This window comes from Zootoca vivipara, chromosome 9 (genome assembly GCF_965207765.1).
Source record: "Zootoca vivipara chromosome 9, rZooViv2.hap1.1, whole genome shotgun sequence".
NCBI classification, from domain to species: Eukaryota; Metazoa; Chordata; class Lepidosauria; order Squamata; family Lacertidae; genus Zootoca; species Zootoca vivipara.
The window spans coordinates 36,912,610-36,929,825 of NC_142592.1; the positions used below are offsets into that span (position 1 = coordinate 36,912,610).

General features: G+C 41.5%; 1 protein-coding gene across 3 annotated transcripts in view; it reads left to right on the forward strand.

Annotated features, from left to right (window-relative positions):
• The window catches only part of VEZT (vezatin, adherens junctions transmembrane protein), a 35,995-nt gene that overhangs the window by 13,625 nt on the left and 5,154 nt on the right, over positions 1–17,216 (forward strand). For 2 of the 3 annotated variants that reach the window (XM_088651869.1, XM_035127080.3), the window contains exons 3-10: positions 3,056–3,145; positions 7,280–7,455; positions 8,623–8,898; positions 11,659–11,808; positions 12,998–13,145; positions 14,245–14,576; positions 16,252–16,445; positions 16,995–17,095. In XM_088651869.1, the coding sequence (XP_088507995.1) occupies positions 3,056–3,145; positions 7,280–7,455; positions 8,623–8,898; positions 11,659–11,808; positions 12,998–13,145; positions 14,245–14,576; positions 16,252–16,445; positions 16,995–17,095 (1,467 nt within the window). The remainder of the gene's footprint in view (positions 1–3,055; positions 3,146–7,279; positions 7,456–8,622; positions 8,899–11,658; positions 11,809–12,997; positions 13,146–14,244; positions 14,577–16,251; positions 16,446–16,994; positions 17,096–17,216) is intronic. The other variant, XM_035127081.3, reaches the window with a different exon arrangement.

The window sequence follows — 17,216 nt, forward strand, 5'->3', positions numbered from 1 at the left end:
ATCCATTTTTATGTCATCTCTTCATCTTTAGCACCTAGCTAGAGCATGCTTGGCCCAGTTTTTTCTGCCTGTCTCTCTTCTTGGTAATGGCGAGTTCCTTCAATGGCCATTATCCATCTATATGCTAAATGGAATCATGGGAGAGGGGACTTTTCTGCAGACTCCCTTTGCTATGACTCTGCAGGCCAGAGGCCTTTCTATTGTCCCAAAGGGGAAGGATATGAAAAACCAGTTGGAAAAATTTGATGATCATATTCTGAAAAACATGGTGTTTTTACTCAGCTATGGTCATGGCATGATGCAATAGAATTGTTAATAGCCAATGGCCTCGTTCACATAAACCATAATTAAAATTGTTAAAAATAGTTCAATGGGATTGAGCAGCATGAAATTGCAGGTGCTTTGCTCCTCCCATGCTGCTGCCATGCTATGTAGGAAATGAGCCATAGTTTGCCATTAAGTCCTAAGTCAGGCTGGTGGTTTGTTTCCCCCCCAAACAGTAAATCGTAGCAAACCTCCTAGGTGTAGCTGCAGCAGGACTAAGGCTGAAGCACTTGCAATTTCAACAGCATGCATCGACATGCAGCTCCTTCACACTAAGCCAGAGATAGGGAACCTGTGGCCCTCCAGGTGTTGCTGGACTTCCATCAGCCCCAGCCAGTAAACTTAGTGGTCAGAGATGATGGAAGTGGTCCAGCAAGATCTGGAGGGCTGCATTAATCCATCATTTACTTTAACAGTGGTTTAACATGTCTTGCAAACCAGGTCAATGAGTCCAACATAATGAGTCCACAATGAGACCAAAAATAAAAGTTGTTCTTAGTGTCTATTTTAGTTCTTTTACTTCTGCTTCTGAGATTTTTCTATCACTGCAGTAAATCTGCTGAAGAACACTGATTCATTGTCAGCATTTTACTAAGGGCAGAACTATACATTATGTTCCCTGTCCCATGTTTCCTCCAATATGCTAATGCAGAAGTCCTTGGTGGGTTGTTCAACTCTTCATCCAGATCTAATTTCACCCTACAAATGCATCATGGCCAGTTTTTAAACTGTTTCCCCACCCCTTCCCAGCTGGGCTCAGAGACTAGAAGTCTTGTTTGTCTCTGCGAAAGTGAGGAGGAGATGACCTGGGGGAGTCATGTGGACGGAGAATTGGCAGTCAGAAGGTTGTATACTGTTTCTTCTGTCAGTCCTCACCTGCAAATTCCCGAACCTTGCAGGCATGTATTTTGGAAACTTGTGTCTTGCTTATATAAATACCTAGTGCTTGCATAAAGAGAACACCTTTGTAATTGGAGACCTCTGCTGGAATTGAGGAACTTGAATTCTTTATTTTCTGCCCTCATTTGCATGTGATTGTGGAAAATGGCTTGGTTTAAACTTCACTGTTCAATATAACCACTTCTATTATTATTATTATTATTATTACCCTTCATCTGTAGATCTCAGGGCAATTCACAGCATAAAAATTCAAGATAAAAATGCAAAATACATAATAAAAACAACAAGAAGAAACCCATCACACCACCCACATCTATAGATGATAATTGCAGTTCTGGCACCATTTTTTGGCAGAATTGTATCTTGTGGTTTTAAATCCGAGAGAAACCTTTCAAATAGAGGAGGGCAACCAAGATGACCAAGCATCTGGAAACTAAGCCTTACAAGGAGCGCTTGAAGGAGCTGGGTGTGTTTAGCCTGGAAAAGAGGAGACTGAGAGAATATATGATAGGCATCTTCAAATATCTTAAGGGCTGTCACATGGAAGAGGGAGCATGCTTGTTTTCTACTGCTCTGGAGGGTAGGACTCAAGGCAATGGCTTCAAGTTACAAGAAAGGAGATTCCAACTAAACATTCAAAAAAAAAATTCTGACAGTAAGAGCTGTTTGGCAGTGGAACAGACTCCCACAAGAGGTGGTGGACTCTCCTTCCTTGGAGGTGTTTAAGTAGAGGTGGGATGACTACTCTTTCATGGATGCTTTAGCTGAGATTCCTGCATTGCAGGGGGTTGGACTAGATGACACTTGGGTCCCTTCCAACTCTAAGATTCTATGATTTTATATTTCCTACATTTTGCAATTCAAAATCATCATTTTAGACCTTTCTTTTATAATGGATAGAAATGAAATATATATTTCGCATATTCTAAATATATATTTAGCTATGAATTAGAGGCCTAGAAACACTAAAATTAGAAGTGAACAGTAGTTCCTATATTTACCAGGAAACTCAGCAGGCTACTTCCTTTTCATCCTCTAGTATTGCTGATGGCTACACTACATATACTAAAAATAGCTTATTACAAAAAAATCATATTTTGTAATAATCATTTTCATCTCAAGTGTTGCTGATTAAAATGATTCCGTGTTTAGTAATGAACAGTGTGATACTCAATGAAAGCAAAAATCCTCTTTAATGAAAATTCACTTGGCCAAAAAACAAAGTGAATATTCCAATCTCTTCTTCCAAAAGTACCTAACCATATATACAAATACTTAGATAATAGAACCTTAATAGGCCATTTCATTAGGCAACTTTTGAAAACTTTTATATCAAAAGATCTTTTGTTTTTTGTTTAAATGAATTGTGTAGGATTTTTGTTGTAATGAATATTGTGATGATGTTTGCAGGAAAGCTGGAGATTCTCAATACGCATCTACCAAAGCACACATTTATAGCTTGCCTCTTGCTAAGGAGCAATTGTGTCAAATAATTTATGCATTTTTTAAAAAATGGTTTTTGCTGCCCTCAATACATTTGTGTACACAGTTATTTCAACATGAAACAGTTCCCCATCATATTCTCTATTCCTTGTCCTTTTTTGGTGCCTAAAGTGTCCTTTGCACTCGTAATTGTGATTTTGGTCAGAACATTATAAACATTGGTGTGCTGGTGTATTTGACTCTTGGTGCAATGACTTGTGTTATTTGTAGGCTTAAGCTACTTAACAGACATCATCTTCACATGTAACTAGACCAGTGGAATAAATGAAGGCAGTTTTTATGATAATTATTATATTTATGTACTACTGTGTTGATTTTTTTTTTATAGAAAGACGTCCTATCAAACTTAGCTGAGAAATTTAAAAGCTGGCTTTCTTTTTTACCATATAAGAAAAAAGATGAACTACTTCACCAGTTGGTAAGCTGCAACTCTGCAATTTCCCCTCAAGCCTTATTTAATTCCCAAATAAATAAATAAATTTCTTCTACCTTTTTTTTTTTTGCTAAACCAATAGGTCACAGCTTGTTCTCTACATGACATAGCAAAGTATGGCAAATTGTTTAATGTTCAAATCTGTGTAAAAGAGGAGGGGATCAAAACTCAAGCTTTGCATATGTTCTGATGTTTTATGAATTACTAGCTGGCCCGGCCACGCATTGCTGTGGGTCATCCCTGTGATTCCCCCCACCCTGTCCCGATCCATGACGTATTCCACCCCTCCTCCCTCCAACCCCCTTGTTCATCCCTGTGTTTCGGTAGGACACCCTTCCCTCTGTTTTCCCCAGGGAGTGTTGTGCCCTCCCCCCTGTACCGTGTTTCTCATATTATAAGACATGTCTTATATTTATTTTTTCCTCAAAAAAACACACTATGGCTTATTTTCAAGGGATGTCTTATTTTTTTCCTCCTCCTCCTGCTGCGGCCGGCATTGCTGCTGCGCCTATCACTATGTCTTATTTTCAGGGTATGGCTTATATTCGTTGAATGCTTAAAAATCCTGCTATGGCTTATTTTATGGGTATGTCTTAAAATATGAGAAACAGGGTATCGCCATACATTGGCCCCTGTGCACGCATCGTGAACATTTTTATATATTTAGATTTAAAAAATTTGAAATAAGAACATGAGAAGGAGAAGTTATTGTTTAATTTTATTTTGGGGGTTGTCATTTATTTTGGTGGGTATTGTATGATTTGGGTGTTGTTGTGTGTGTGTGTTTTATTTGGATTTTCTAATTTTGGAGTAGGTGACCCAGAGAACCTAGAGAACTACTTTAATAATCCCGACTGGGGGGGGGGGTCAAATAGCGAAGACCCACAGCCCCGTAGCAACAGAAGGCGAGTTCCGAAGCACCCGAGCTGTTTGGTTCCATTAAAAACCCAGGAAATGGCAAGGGGAAGGTAGGAGATTGTAAATGGGGGGGGGTGGCCACTGCAAATATCCGAGGACTTAAACTGGGGAGGGAAAGTGCATGGTTGTTGTTTTTTAAAGACACAGAGGCTTGCAATCAGTCATAGTATAAAGCGTAGGTTAAAAGGGGCATTAGTGCTCTTACTTAAAATGGCCACCGGAGCCTCACATGTGACACAACGCCCGCTAAATTTTAAAGTAAAAACCCCTTGCCGTGCGTTGCTGTGGGTTATTCCCCCCCTGGGCCTAGTGGGGGCCTGGCAGTGGGCTACATAAAACAAAGGCCGTGCTGTGTCCTGTGATCCGGGCACACACACACCCCCGGGCCTATTGGGGGCCTGGAGGCCTGGCAGGGGCCTACATAAAACAAAGGCCATGCTGCGACCTGCAGCATTGCTGTGTGTTACTCTGTCAAATGGAGGGTAATAGCCCCCCTTCAGATCCCCCTGAGCCTCAGAGTCCCCCTGTTTTACAGGATCTCATGGCGGAGGCGGGGTTTGTGGGTGTGGCGCGTTGTTGTGGCTAATCCTTGTGGCTGCCCCCACCGTGTCCTGATCCATGATCTATTCTGTTTGTGTCCCCCCCCCTCCATGACCGGTTTATCTCATGACGTTCTGAAGGATGGTATTTATTTTTGTCTTGTGGTTATTTGGTGGGGGAGGCCTAGTGGGGGCCTGGCAGCCTGGCAGGGGGCTACATAAAACAAAGGCCGTGCTGCGGCCTGCGATCCGGGCACTCCCCCCTCCCCCCCAGGCCTAGTGGGGGCCTAGCAGCTTGGCAGGGCCTAGTGGTCTGGTAATGGCCCCTTGGTGGTTTCAGTTGCTTGGTTGGTGATGTCATTATTTGGTTTGTGGGTGTGGTGTAGATTTCACAGGAAGGGAGGGGTGTACTGTGGGAGGAATTCCACTTGAGGGCGCTGTTTTACTTGGTGGAAAAGCAGGTTTCTACCTGCGCAGGTGTAAGATTTGAGGGATTTCCCCCCCTGCAAACACTCGGGGACTGGCATGGATCGTTGTGTCCAAATTTCAGGATGATTGGTCAAGCGGTTACGGAGAAAAGTGGAGCCCACACTTTCACCATTTTTTACATTTTTATATATAGAGATTGCTTGATCATTTCTGTAGCCTGGTAGAAGCACACGCCTCTTTCTTCCAAAACCTGGTTAAAATTACCTACTCCGTCAATATCTTGTTTTGTGATTTTGTTCACAAACTTTGTAATTTAAAAATACTGTTTTCAGCCTTAGAGTGCTTTAAGCAAGAGTTCTAGATCTCCTTTAATCTGAGAATTGCTTTTGAAAGGTTCTGTCTCTGTTAGTGGCTTCTGACCTGTATTGTTGTTCGCCTGCACGGCAAAGTTTAATGTACAAATCCACCTAACTTCAGGGCTTATTGTTGACTGTGCTTTGTTACTATGTGCTTTGTATTTCACAGCATCTCAATTTATGGTTGTACTAGTGTCATTCAGCCCATTTAGAAAATGGGCGCTAGAAAAGTGTGGGCACTCTGCACATGCTCAGAGGTGTTGCTGCCCGACAATGAGTTCCGGAGCGAGCACCGCTCCCGCCGCTGGGAAAAGGGGGTAGGGAGGCGAGACAAAGGGAAGAGGGGGCTGAGGGGAAGCCGTGAGCCCCGCTCGTCGTCGAGGCATTTCCCCAGCCGGCCTCCAAAGGGGGCAGAATGAGGCCTGAGGAAGGTTTCCGAGCTGTCCGGGGGCCGAGGGAGGCAAGCAGCCTGTTTTCCCCTCCCGCCCTCAGACCACCGTGCTCGTGTGAAAAGCAACGTGGGCCAGAGAAGCTCCAGTCGAGCCCAGCCTCTCCCGCCCCCTGCCCTCCCCGTCGCTATGGGCGGACTCCTCGTCGCCTCCGCCCGTCAGGCACTGGAAGAGATCTCCAGGACCTGAAAGCAGCGCGGAGCGGCATGGGCGCCCTTGGCAAGCTCAGGGCGGCGCTCCTGGCTGGCCTGCGGGCAGTTCAGCCGCCAGAGAGGCTCTTCGGAGGCGCCTCCGCCCTCAGCCTCCCGTTCAGGAAGCGGAGGCGGCCGCCGCGCTCTACGTCCATGTGAGTTCGGCGGGAAGAGGAACGCGACCCACCGCACGCATGAGGCAAAAAAAAAATTGGCGGTTGGCGGCCGCAGGGAAACGGTTAGGGAAACGGTCCAGTCTCTGCGTCCAATCCCTGTGTCCCCGGGACACATGCGCATTAGCGCGAAAATGGGACACAGGGACTGGACGCAGGGACAACTTGGACTTTATTATATAGGATGTGTTCATTTCAGAAAACTATTCATATAGCAGAAGTGATCTTGGCAGTAATAAGCAGTCACTAATAAGCAGTCACATGACCATTATTGAGACTTTCCATAGAACTTAGAAGTCTTTGGCATGATCCTCCTTAGTTGCCATACCCTAATGGGCATCCCAGTCAGATGGGCAGGGTACAAATGCTGTTGTTGTTAATCTGACACAACCTGAAACTAAGCCAAAGCATGTGCAACTGAAACAACCATATATTGCTTTCCCATTAGCCTTGCCTCCATTCCTCTTCTCCTTCTGTCTTTTCCCATGTTGAATGTTAAGATCTTTATAGCAGGGATCTGTCTTCTGTTCAGTAAAGAACCATGCAGACTTATGGTGCTATATCTGTATTAGCAATAACAACAGCAACCACATAATGTTTTACATCAGCATTGGCAGCCCCTTTTTTGTCCTGAGGGCCACATTCCTCTTGGTACATCTTCCAGGGGCTGCAAGCCAGTGATGGATATGGCCATCTCATAGACACATGCTATCACAGGCACAAATTTCCTTCACCTCAACTGATGCATGCACATAGGTCCAATCAAATGATCAATGGATGACTGCAGAGGGGTGGCTTGCTTCCTTATCAGGGGCACTGGGCTCTATCCACCTCAGCTCTGTGTCTAGTTGAACCCTGTCCCCTGCCTACCTTTTGCCTCACTCTGTAACCAAAATCAGTGGGGTCTTAGGGGAGGCAGAAAAATCTGCCGGGGAGGTGGTGGTTCGGACTCCTAAAGTAGGAATTGGCCATCCTTGTTATATATTGCATAGTGATTGGGGGGCGGGATATTTTATTTGACAAATGCTTGTGTATGTGAAAGTGCTGTTTTTTCTCAAATTAAGGATGTTGGTTTTCGCTCGGAGGCTCTCTGCACTATCCTGCAACAGGAAGTTCTGCTGCAGGAGGATGTTGAACTGATTGAGCTACTTGACCCCAGTATCCTGTCTGCAGGGCAGCCCAAGCAACAGGAACATGGACATCTTCCAACGCTACGCTCCCTAGCAACTCCTAATATTTGGTATTGCCTTGAGCTATCTGCATAGATTACAAGCTCTGTTGGAGGAAGTATCTTGCTCTTCACATATATAACCTCTTAGAGAACAGGAATTGTTTTTCTTTCTCTTTCTTTCTTTCTTTCTTTCTTTCTTTCTTTCTTTCTTTCTTTCTTTCTTTCTTTCTTTCTTTCTTTCTGGTCCTTATTATTCAACCTTCTATCCCATGGATTTAGAACTGACTTCACCTTTGTGTATTCTTTGCTTTGCATTAATTTGGGCAGTGTACAGCAGGAGCATATTTTATTAGGTGTGAAATTTTGAAGATGGTTATCCACAAGTGTGCATGTGATAGTCCCTTCTTAACAGTTTATTACCCTATCTCTTGTATTGATTTTTAATGCTCTGGCAATTGATAAGCCCATTTTTCTTAGTGAGCTTTCTATTTTGTGGGTCTGTGTTCTGGGGTACTTTAACATACTCTCCCTCCCCACATACACCTCCCCGATATGTTTATTTGAGGCTAATGGAAAGAGTGTGTCGTTTCATACAAATTCAGGTTTCTTTGGATTTTGCATCATTTGATTAAAATTTTTTTTATCATTGTCTTGGGAGAGGCTCGTTATACAAGCCTGGATGTAGAATATATATATATATATATATATATATATATATATATATATATATATATATATATATATATTATGTCTCTGGTTCATTTTAGGCAATTCTGTTGGTTCTTCTGGTCCATTCTTTAGATTACATGGCTTGCACACATAATAATATTGTAATGACCAATGTTTCAAGAAGTAGCATTTGATAAGAAAATGCAAATTTGTCACAGTTTATAATGTGCAAGAAAGGAACTAGACTTATTCATGTTGAATGTTTTAGTGCCCCTGCAGAGACTTGTATTTTGCAACAATTTTGTAACAATTCTGCAAATGTGACAAAAACAAGTGAGAGAAGCTTTGCTGTTGAGCATATATGGTTTTAAGAAAAATAATGAGCAAACCATTTGAAATGATGCCACGAAAAGGTCTTTCATATTCTGCTTTAAAGGAAACCAGGCGTGCACTTTTGGACTGTGATGGTCAGATTAAATGAAAGGTGGGCAACAGCTGGCATGCCCAGAATCTGGGCAAGCTGCAAAAAAACAAGATGTGGCTTATACTGGCTATTTTGTTTTGCAGGGATATCTCATTATTATTTGCCTTCATCAGCACGCTGATTATTCTTCCTTCTTCATGGAATGGATCTCTTGGATTGGTGTGGGGAGTAGGCTTGTTGGTTTACATGTGCTTGCGAGGTTTGGACACACTGAACACAGCCAAGCTGCAAATGTCTCTAAGAAAATGCCAACTCCAGCTAGAAGATATGGTGACTAATTGTCGAGCCTTCACTAACCTTGTGAGAAAATCTCTACGGCTCATTCAAGAAACTGAAGTCATTTCCAGAGGATTTACTCTGTGAGTCTGATTTTTAGGTTATTTTATTAATTGGTTCAGTCATCCCTCTTTAACCAGGAGTGAATAAACTTTTCCTTTAAAATGTATAAATCTAAGATGTTTCACTTATTCACACAACATATTTGTCATGAAGCTCGAGTCACTGGTACCAAAATCAAACTGATTTGTGGAAGGAGATAACAAGGGCATGAATGGGAATGAAGTGGGTTTTGATATGTAATTTGCTTAAGAATAGTTTTAGAGAGATGTTTTAAACATATAGAACATTATACAGGTTATGGAAAGCCCTCTTCCACCCCATGACACTTCAGAACCTTTAAATGCAACATAATTTAACATCATGTGTTTAGGAGATTATTTGTTTCCTATTCTGCTTTTAGATTAATGGCTACACTGAGTTATAAGAGTCAAAATTCTTCTAGATGTCTATTGGCTTCAAAGATTACTTCTTTCTCTAACATACTTCATAAAGAACAAGAAACAGCAATACTATCCAGAGTTTGTTGCTTAAACATTCTCATGTGTATATAACATTTTAATCTCTATTTACAGAGCATGTGCTTCTAATACTAGATCTGCTGTGTGGTTTGCAAATGCAAGCAGCTACATGTAAAACTAAAAGTGTAGCCATCTTACAGTAAGCGAAGTTTCCAAATGCAGAGAATTCGTCTGAATTGAGCTTTACTGCCCCCCCCCCAAAAGATTATCTTGTGGAATGTTTAGGCATGTGGTAAGACAATCCAAGCTTATTCTTGGCAAGGTAGCATACAATTAAGAATAGTTAATACTATAGTTAAAACGGTACTTCAAAAGAGCTAAGTGTTAGCTGCAGTCTGGGCAAAATACTTATATTTTATTTTTGCAGATGGACCATGTGAAGAAAATAGTCTAGTTATCCAGCTTTTAAAAAATAAAAAGTTAGTGGCTAGGATCCAGTTCAGAGAGAGCATTAGCAAAAGACACTTCCATTTCTGAATCTCTCATTTCATCCATTGCCTCATGATCTGCAGGAGCAGTTTTTCAGGGTATGGAGCAAGGAAGCCTCTTAATGATATGGTGTGCCAGAAGCAGCTGCAATGGGTAGCTGCCACATGCTTACTATTGAGCATTTGGAAGACCACAATAAACTTGTGGGTCATGCCATTTGTCACTTAGCTTCTTCAGCCTGAAAGCCTGGCATAAGTATATTTCTTTATAAAAACATTAGCTGGCCCTGCCACGCGTTGTTGTGGGTTTTTTGTGTGATTTCCCCTACCCTGTGCCGACCCATGACGCATCCCTGTGATTCCCCCACTCCTCACCTCACCTCCCGGCTTATCCCTGTGATTCCCCCCTCCCTCATCCCTGTGAATCCCCCCAACTCTGTCCTGATCCATGACCTATTATGCCCCCTCTTTCCGCCACCCCCGGCTTATCCCTGTGATTTCCCCCCCTCTCCTCCCCCTAACCCCCCACTTACCCCTGTGATTTCCCTCCTCTCCTCCATCCAACCCCCCTACCCGGGTTATCCCTGTGACCCGTTCATTTTGCACACAATCATTCCCCCAATGCGCGTGTTCTCTAAAATTTTGCTCTGTCCCAACCCTGACTCCCCTACCCACATGTTATGTGAAATACCAGGCAGAGGGCCTTCTTGGTAGTGGCGCCCACCCTGTGGAATGCCCTCCCACCAGAGGTCAAAGAGAATAACAATTACCAGACCTTTAGAAGGCATCTCAAGGCAGCCCTGTTTAGGGAAGCTTTTAATGTTTGATGGATTTCTGTATTTTAATATTTTGTTGGAAGCCGCCCAGAGTGGCTGGGGGAACCCGGCCAGATGGGCGGGGTATAAATAATAAATTATTATTATATTATAAATAACATTTATTCTACCCAAAGGCCCATATTCAGTTGATTCTATGCTGCGGCCTATTCGCCCCCCATCCCCCACCCAGGCAGGCCCCTAAATCCACTCAGCCTAGTCTGCAAAGCCGAGGCGAGATACTGTGGAGAGGGCAGGTTTCATCCCCGTGTCTTCCCCCACCCTGTTCTGACCCATTACCTATTCCTGCCCCCTATTCGACCATCCCATTCCCCCCCCCCGGCAGGCCCCTACCTCCACTTGGCAATGTTGGGCCTTGTTGCTGCAAAAGGCCTGTTTTCAGTTGGTTGGGCCTTGTTGCTGCAAAAGGCCTGTTTTCAGTTGGTTGCTGTGGAATTTTGTGATGTCATCTGGTGGTGCTGCTTTGGAGGCAGCAGTGGGTGATCTGCCTTTCTATTGGATGCTGCTGGAGTCTTCAGAGCTTCTGCTGGTGACGTCTAATTTGGGCGCCACTTTTTTGTGTTAAATCATTATTTTAGGTATGAAAGGTTTGATTTTTTTGGGGGGGATTATACCAGATCCCTCACTGATGGGCATGGAACGTTGTGGCCAAATTTGTTACATTACAGTTCAGCGGTTACGGAGAAAGGCTGTGACCTCTGCGCACGCAATGCCTACATTTTTTATATATATAGATGAAATTGGTGCCTACAGATCTTATAGGATTCTGAAGACTGGGAAAGACAGGGGATTAAAGTTTAAATGACTTTATACATTGCTACTAGCAATGTGTGGGCTTCTTTAATTTGTATAATAATGAAATAATCATTCAATTTCTCAATATGCATGAAGGTATATTACATAAAATGAAAACATGTAAGATGATAATATTGATTTATTTTGTATTTTTATAATTACTTAGGACATCTGTACAGTTGTATCACATTTTACTTTTCAAGTTTGCTTGACAGGGTCAGTGCTGCTTGCCCATATAATAAAGCCGGACAGCATCCTTGTCAGCATCTCATTGGTCTTCGGAAAGCAGTTTATCGGTCAGTTCGAGCCAACTTCAGAGCGTCAAGGCTTGCTACCTTGTATATGCTGAAACAATATCCTTTTTTTGAAATAGGACATACTGGAAAAGGCTAAATAGATGTAATGCAGAATAAAAGATTGCTGGACCTCCTTTTATGTTTGTGTTGTTCATTTTGTCTCAAAGAACATAACACAACCTTGTGTTTCTTGTCCATGGCCTTAATATCCATAATATTCACTAACTCCATTGTTTGGTTTCCTTCATAACAGTTTTTTCAACCTACCATGCAGCACATGCGTCACTTTATGCTTGCAAGAACCCTGTCAGACAGGTTAAGGACTGACCCACTTCATGGCTGAGTGGAGATTTGAATCTGGTTTCCTTAGTGTCAGTCCAGCACTCTAACCCTGCGATGGGGACCCTCAGGCCCAGCAGCCAAAGGTAGTCTTCCAGGACTCCCTGTCTGGCTTTCATGACTTTCACCAGGCCACATTCCTCCCTTGTGCTACTTTGCACTCTCCTTGAATGTTTTTGCCTGGCTTGAACATTCTGATAATGTTTCTTCCTTTCCTGGATAAAGAAGAGAGGAGTGTGTGAGAGTGTGTGTGTGTGTCAACTAGCCTACTGTACAGAGGTAAAATGGTATGTACATGGCTCAACTGGAATTCCTCCTCCCGTCTTTGGAGTAGAGATCACAGAATTGCAGCGTTGGAAGAGACCCCAAGGATAATCTAGTTCAGCCCCCTGTAATGCAGGAATCTTTTGCCCAACATATCGTGCAAACCCACAGCCCTGGGATTAAGAGTCTCATGTTCCAACCGACTGCACTATTTAGCCATATGTTGAAGTGTGGGGCAATGGAATGCCCCTCTTTGAATAATTTATACTTTTCATAAAGCTCATTGTTTTAATGATACTATATGTGGTGTTGATTAGTATTCTTTTTAATGTAGATAAATTTTTGCATTCAATAAAGATGGATAAACACTTGAGATGACTCTTGTCAGTTTCAATTTTATTAACAGTTATGATTTGTTGCTAAATAGAAAAAAAACAAATCACTTGAGGTTTTTTGTGAATGAATATGTCTTTATTCTGAAGCTTGTTAGAAGTGGAGAAATAGTTGTTTCTTATCTATACATAAGAGCACTTTATAGAATCTTTAACTTCTTTGAAAAGCTTCTGGTCTCTTTTTTACTTCATGTTTGCCCAAGTTGCATGTCATACAAAAGCTTCTTTAACTGCCTTAACACTAACTAAACTTACCCATTGAATTCTGAGAGCGACAATGTGACAAACTACATCTGTGTGGTGCCTTTCAAAGAATTGGGCCTTGGACTCAGTGAAGAGCAGGTGTCTGCGGAAGAAGCACACAATCTCACAGATGGCTTCAGCCTGCCAGCACTAAAGGTAATCCAGCCAGGTTTAACATTGGCCTATTTTGTAACTACTTTCCACTTGTAGCAATTAAACAGGAAAACCTGACTGAGCCTGTTAGCTAACTTTTTTAAAAAACAAACCACCCAATCCAAGGTTCAACTCAGCTGCCTGGAATATATTAAGTTAACTTACATCTTTGGGCTGGACTTGTATGTTACCTTTCATAAGCGTTAGTTGTAGACTCTTGAAAGGATATTTAATTTTCAGAATAAATTGCTATAGTATATAACATTGGGAAACCCCTGATTTACATCTGTTTTTTCCTACTTTTTAATATAATTGTTTAAAAAGAGGGCACTGGATGAGTTCCAGCAGTTACAGGCCATTGAGGTGGATCAAAAGAGTCAGACAACCAATCTCTCTCTGTCTCTCTTGTTGGAGGTTTTAATAGAAATACAGTCATTCTTTGGAAGTCAAACGGAATCCGTTCTGGAAGTCCGTTCGATTTCCAAAAGGTTCAAAAACAAAATTGCGGCTTTTGATTGGCCGCAGGAAGCCGCAGAAGCACAGTTGGACGTTCAAGTTCCAAAGAACGTTTGCAAACCGGAACAATCACTTCCGGGTTTGCGCCGTTCGTGAGCCAAAACACCCGAGTTCCAGGGCGTTCGGGATCCAAGATACGACTGTAGCTCTTACATAACTGAATAAGTTGTTTATTTAAAACATTTCTGGTCTCTGTGGCGGCACTCACTTTGTGGAATGTCCTCCCCTTGCAGGTGCCAACTTGGCATTTTAGCACCTAGTTAAAGCCTACTTGTTGGCTAAAGGTTTTTAAGTGAGTGACTGTGTGGCCTACCCAGTTGTTTTTAGCTACCTTAAATTCTATTTGTAGTATTTTTTAAAATATTGTTTTAGTTTTGTTGTTTATGTGCAATGTATATTTTCTTGTACCCTGCCCTGATATTGATATTCATGAACGGTGCATTATAAACGTTAAAAAAAAAAGTTTGTGGTTTGGTAATCATATTATTGTTGAATCGCTTAAAATGAATGGGAAAGCAGGAAAAACAAAATGTCATTGTTTTCTTCTGTAATAATTAGGACTGTAGTAACTCTTCTGTATTTGTAGGTTTTATTTCAACTTTGGGTTGGACAAAGTTCTGAATTCTTCAGGCGGCTAATTCTTCTGCTGTCCCCCTCCAATGCATCCATCAAGACCCTGATTAGGCCAGAACATTTGCCACTTTCTACCTTTACTGATGTGACTCAGGGTCTTCATCATGCACATGCTGCCTGTTTAGAAGAGCTTAAACGGAGCTATGAATTTTATCGGTACTTTGAAACACAACATCAATCTGGTTTGGAACGTTCAGTCAAAACCGAACAAAAGTCAAGAGAACTAAATCGTCTCCACACAGCAGTGCGCAGTTTACAACTCCATCTGAAGGCCTTGCTTAATGAGTAAGTTGTTCTTTGGGAGTGATTTGTCACTACACACAGGTCCGCTTGTCAGAATGCTTATTATCTGAAATCTCAGTTATCTGAACACAAAAAGTATACCCAAACCTTGCTACACAAACAGCTGATTTAGATATTGGAACAGCCAGAGTTTGCCCTCTTCCTTACTTGTTTCCGTTTTACAGATTAGCTGAAGCCTTTTGGGGCAGAAACCATGGGGGGGGGGAGAGAGAGAGAGAGATCAGGGAGCAGGAGAGATCAGGCAAATCAGTTTTTCCTTTGTTTGGCTTTTGCTGATCGGCTGCAGCAGTTTTGGGCAGAAAGCATGGAGGGAGAACCCATGGATTAGAAATGTTCCCATAGGAAATAATGGAAATCATCAGCTTGTTATGCAACTGCTCTCTTAATGAACGATTGCCTGGGAATGCATTGTGTTCCGATACTGGTACCTGTAGTTTAATTCCAGTTGTAGTTCAAGTTGTTTTTTTAAGACAAGAAGGTAATATGTAATGTTGCAATCGGAAACTACTGATAAGATTTATGGAGGCAGATATTGCTGTAACTTCTTTGCCTTGTTATTCTAGCTCTTATTTAATCAAACAATCTAAGTTACGTTCAGTAAAGAGGTGTGTTTCTTGTACTAGCTGTACACAACTGTATATGTAATTATATACAATACTATTAAAACAACATTGAGAGTTTATTACAGGGCTGATATTTGGCACTGGCTATATGAGAACTGCAGAGGAGTCAGATTGTTGAATAATACATACAAAAAGCAAGAGACCACAACCTAACACGAGTTTTATGTTTGCTGAAGCCAATCTATTTTAATATGTTTCATGAAAATCAGTGGGCTTAACTCTGTGAGCAAGTGTACATTAATGACTTATTTGTTTTACTGAGATTACCCCTAAAGGAAATGATTGTACTGTACTAATAATTTTTTAATGAGAGGGAACAGAAAACTGATTCCATTTTGGTACTATGCCTACTTGTTGTTTAGGCTAGGGTTAAACTAAAAAAAGAAAACATGGATGTGTTTCCCTAAACAATACCTTCTTTGCTGATATGTGTCCCTCTATTCATATTGATCCTTCAGACATGCTGTTTGAAGCAGAAACGTTTACTAGTTCCCTAATAAACTCTCCATTCACTTGCCCAAAGGTTTACAATGTAAACTTATGCATGTCTACATAGAACTAATTCTCACTGAGTTTAGTGGGACTTATTCCAGGATTCAGGATCCAGGATCTTTCTGAATGTCTTTTTAGATGGAGATGTAGGGAATTGAACACAGGACCTTCTACATGCAAAGTGTATGTCACAAGTGAAGTTATTCTTATGAATTTATGGATTTCTCTCTAGCCTTCATTAGAACATAGCTGCTAGTCACTGTGCAGTGGTTGTGGTCTTTTACTGCTGTTTCAAAGGCTTGGATTACTTGTCTAAAACTAAGTTCACCCTTTTAGCCTTGACCCGTTGCTTCTGGCACCTTGATATCATACATATGGGCTCTGCCTACATAGGTAAAACTGATAGACTGTAAGAATAAAAAAGGAGGATATAAAATCTGGAGACTTATAACTGCAGTCACATCAACTCACTGCCCACAGCAGGTCCATAAAATATTTGATTTGGGTCCTAATTAAATTGTTTGTTGTTGTTTTTTGTCCAGAGTAATAATTCTTGAGGATGAACTTGAGAAGTTTATTAGTTCCAAGGAAAGCCAAGAACTAACTTTGGAGGCCTACCAAGTTGTAGAAACAAAACTAAGACTTGTTCAACCTCACATGCAAGCAAGCAACAGCTGCTGGGAAGAGGCCATTTCTCAGGTGGAAAAAATGGTTCGAAGAAATCCAGAGAAAAAAGGTAAATTGTCTTCACAAAAGCATTGAGAAATTCCAATCACAGTAAAATAAAATCTTCAGTAGGCAGTCGTATATGCAATAAATAGTAACTCCAGTATTGCAATAGCAAAATGCCTGGGTTTGTAAGTAGGTTTTTAAAATGCATCAAAAGGATAATGTGGATTGCACATCCCTTTCTGATTTACATAAGTGAAGGGCTACATGAACTCAGACTTTGGGCGTAAATCTGGAAGGAGATACTATCTTGATTGTTCATAGCAGTAGATCTGAGCTTGCCATAAATTCATGGGATCCACTGTGTACTTTCAGCTGTGATTCATGACTCCTAAATAATATCAACTGATGTCCTTAAGTTGTTGTTTATTATGTTTGTTTTTAAAACTTAGGACAGTGTCTACCTGCCCCTTTGGGGCAGATTTAGGTAGGGCAGGGAAAATTGGCTGACAAGAGCCCAATGGGATGACACTCAAATGGGATGACATTAAAAATAATTTTAAAAAACCAATTCTGCTGACTCCTACTTTCTCTGCTGCTTCTCTACTACCTCCAGGCAATCCTGAACCATCATGTGAGAACAAGCAATGCACCATGGTACCTTTGCTGCAACCATCTGTGCATATAGAGGATAAAGACCCAATCCCTGAAGAACAGGTACAAATATTATAGTCTGTAGAGCCTAGAAATGATAATCCATAGGTTTATTTTTTAAAAACTCTTCATTATTTATTTAACAGAATTTCTATACCATTTACTAGAATAGAACAAAACAGAC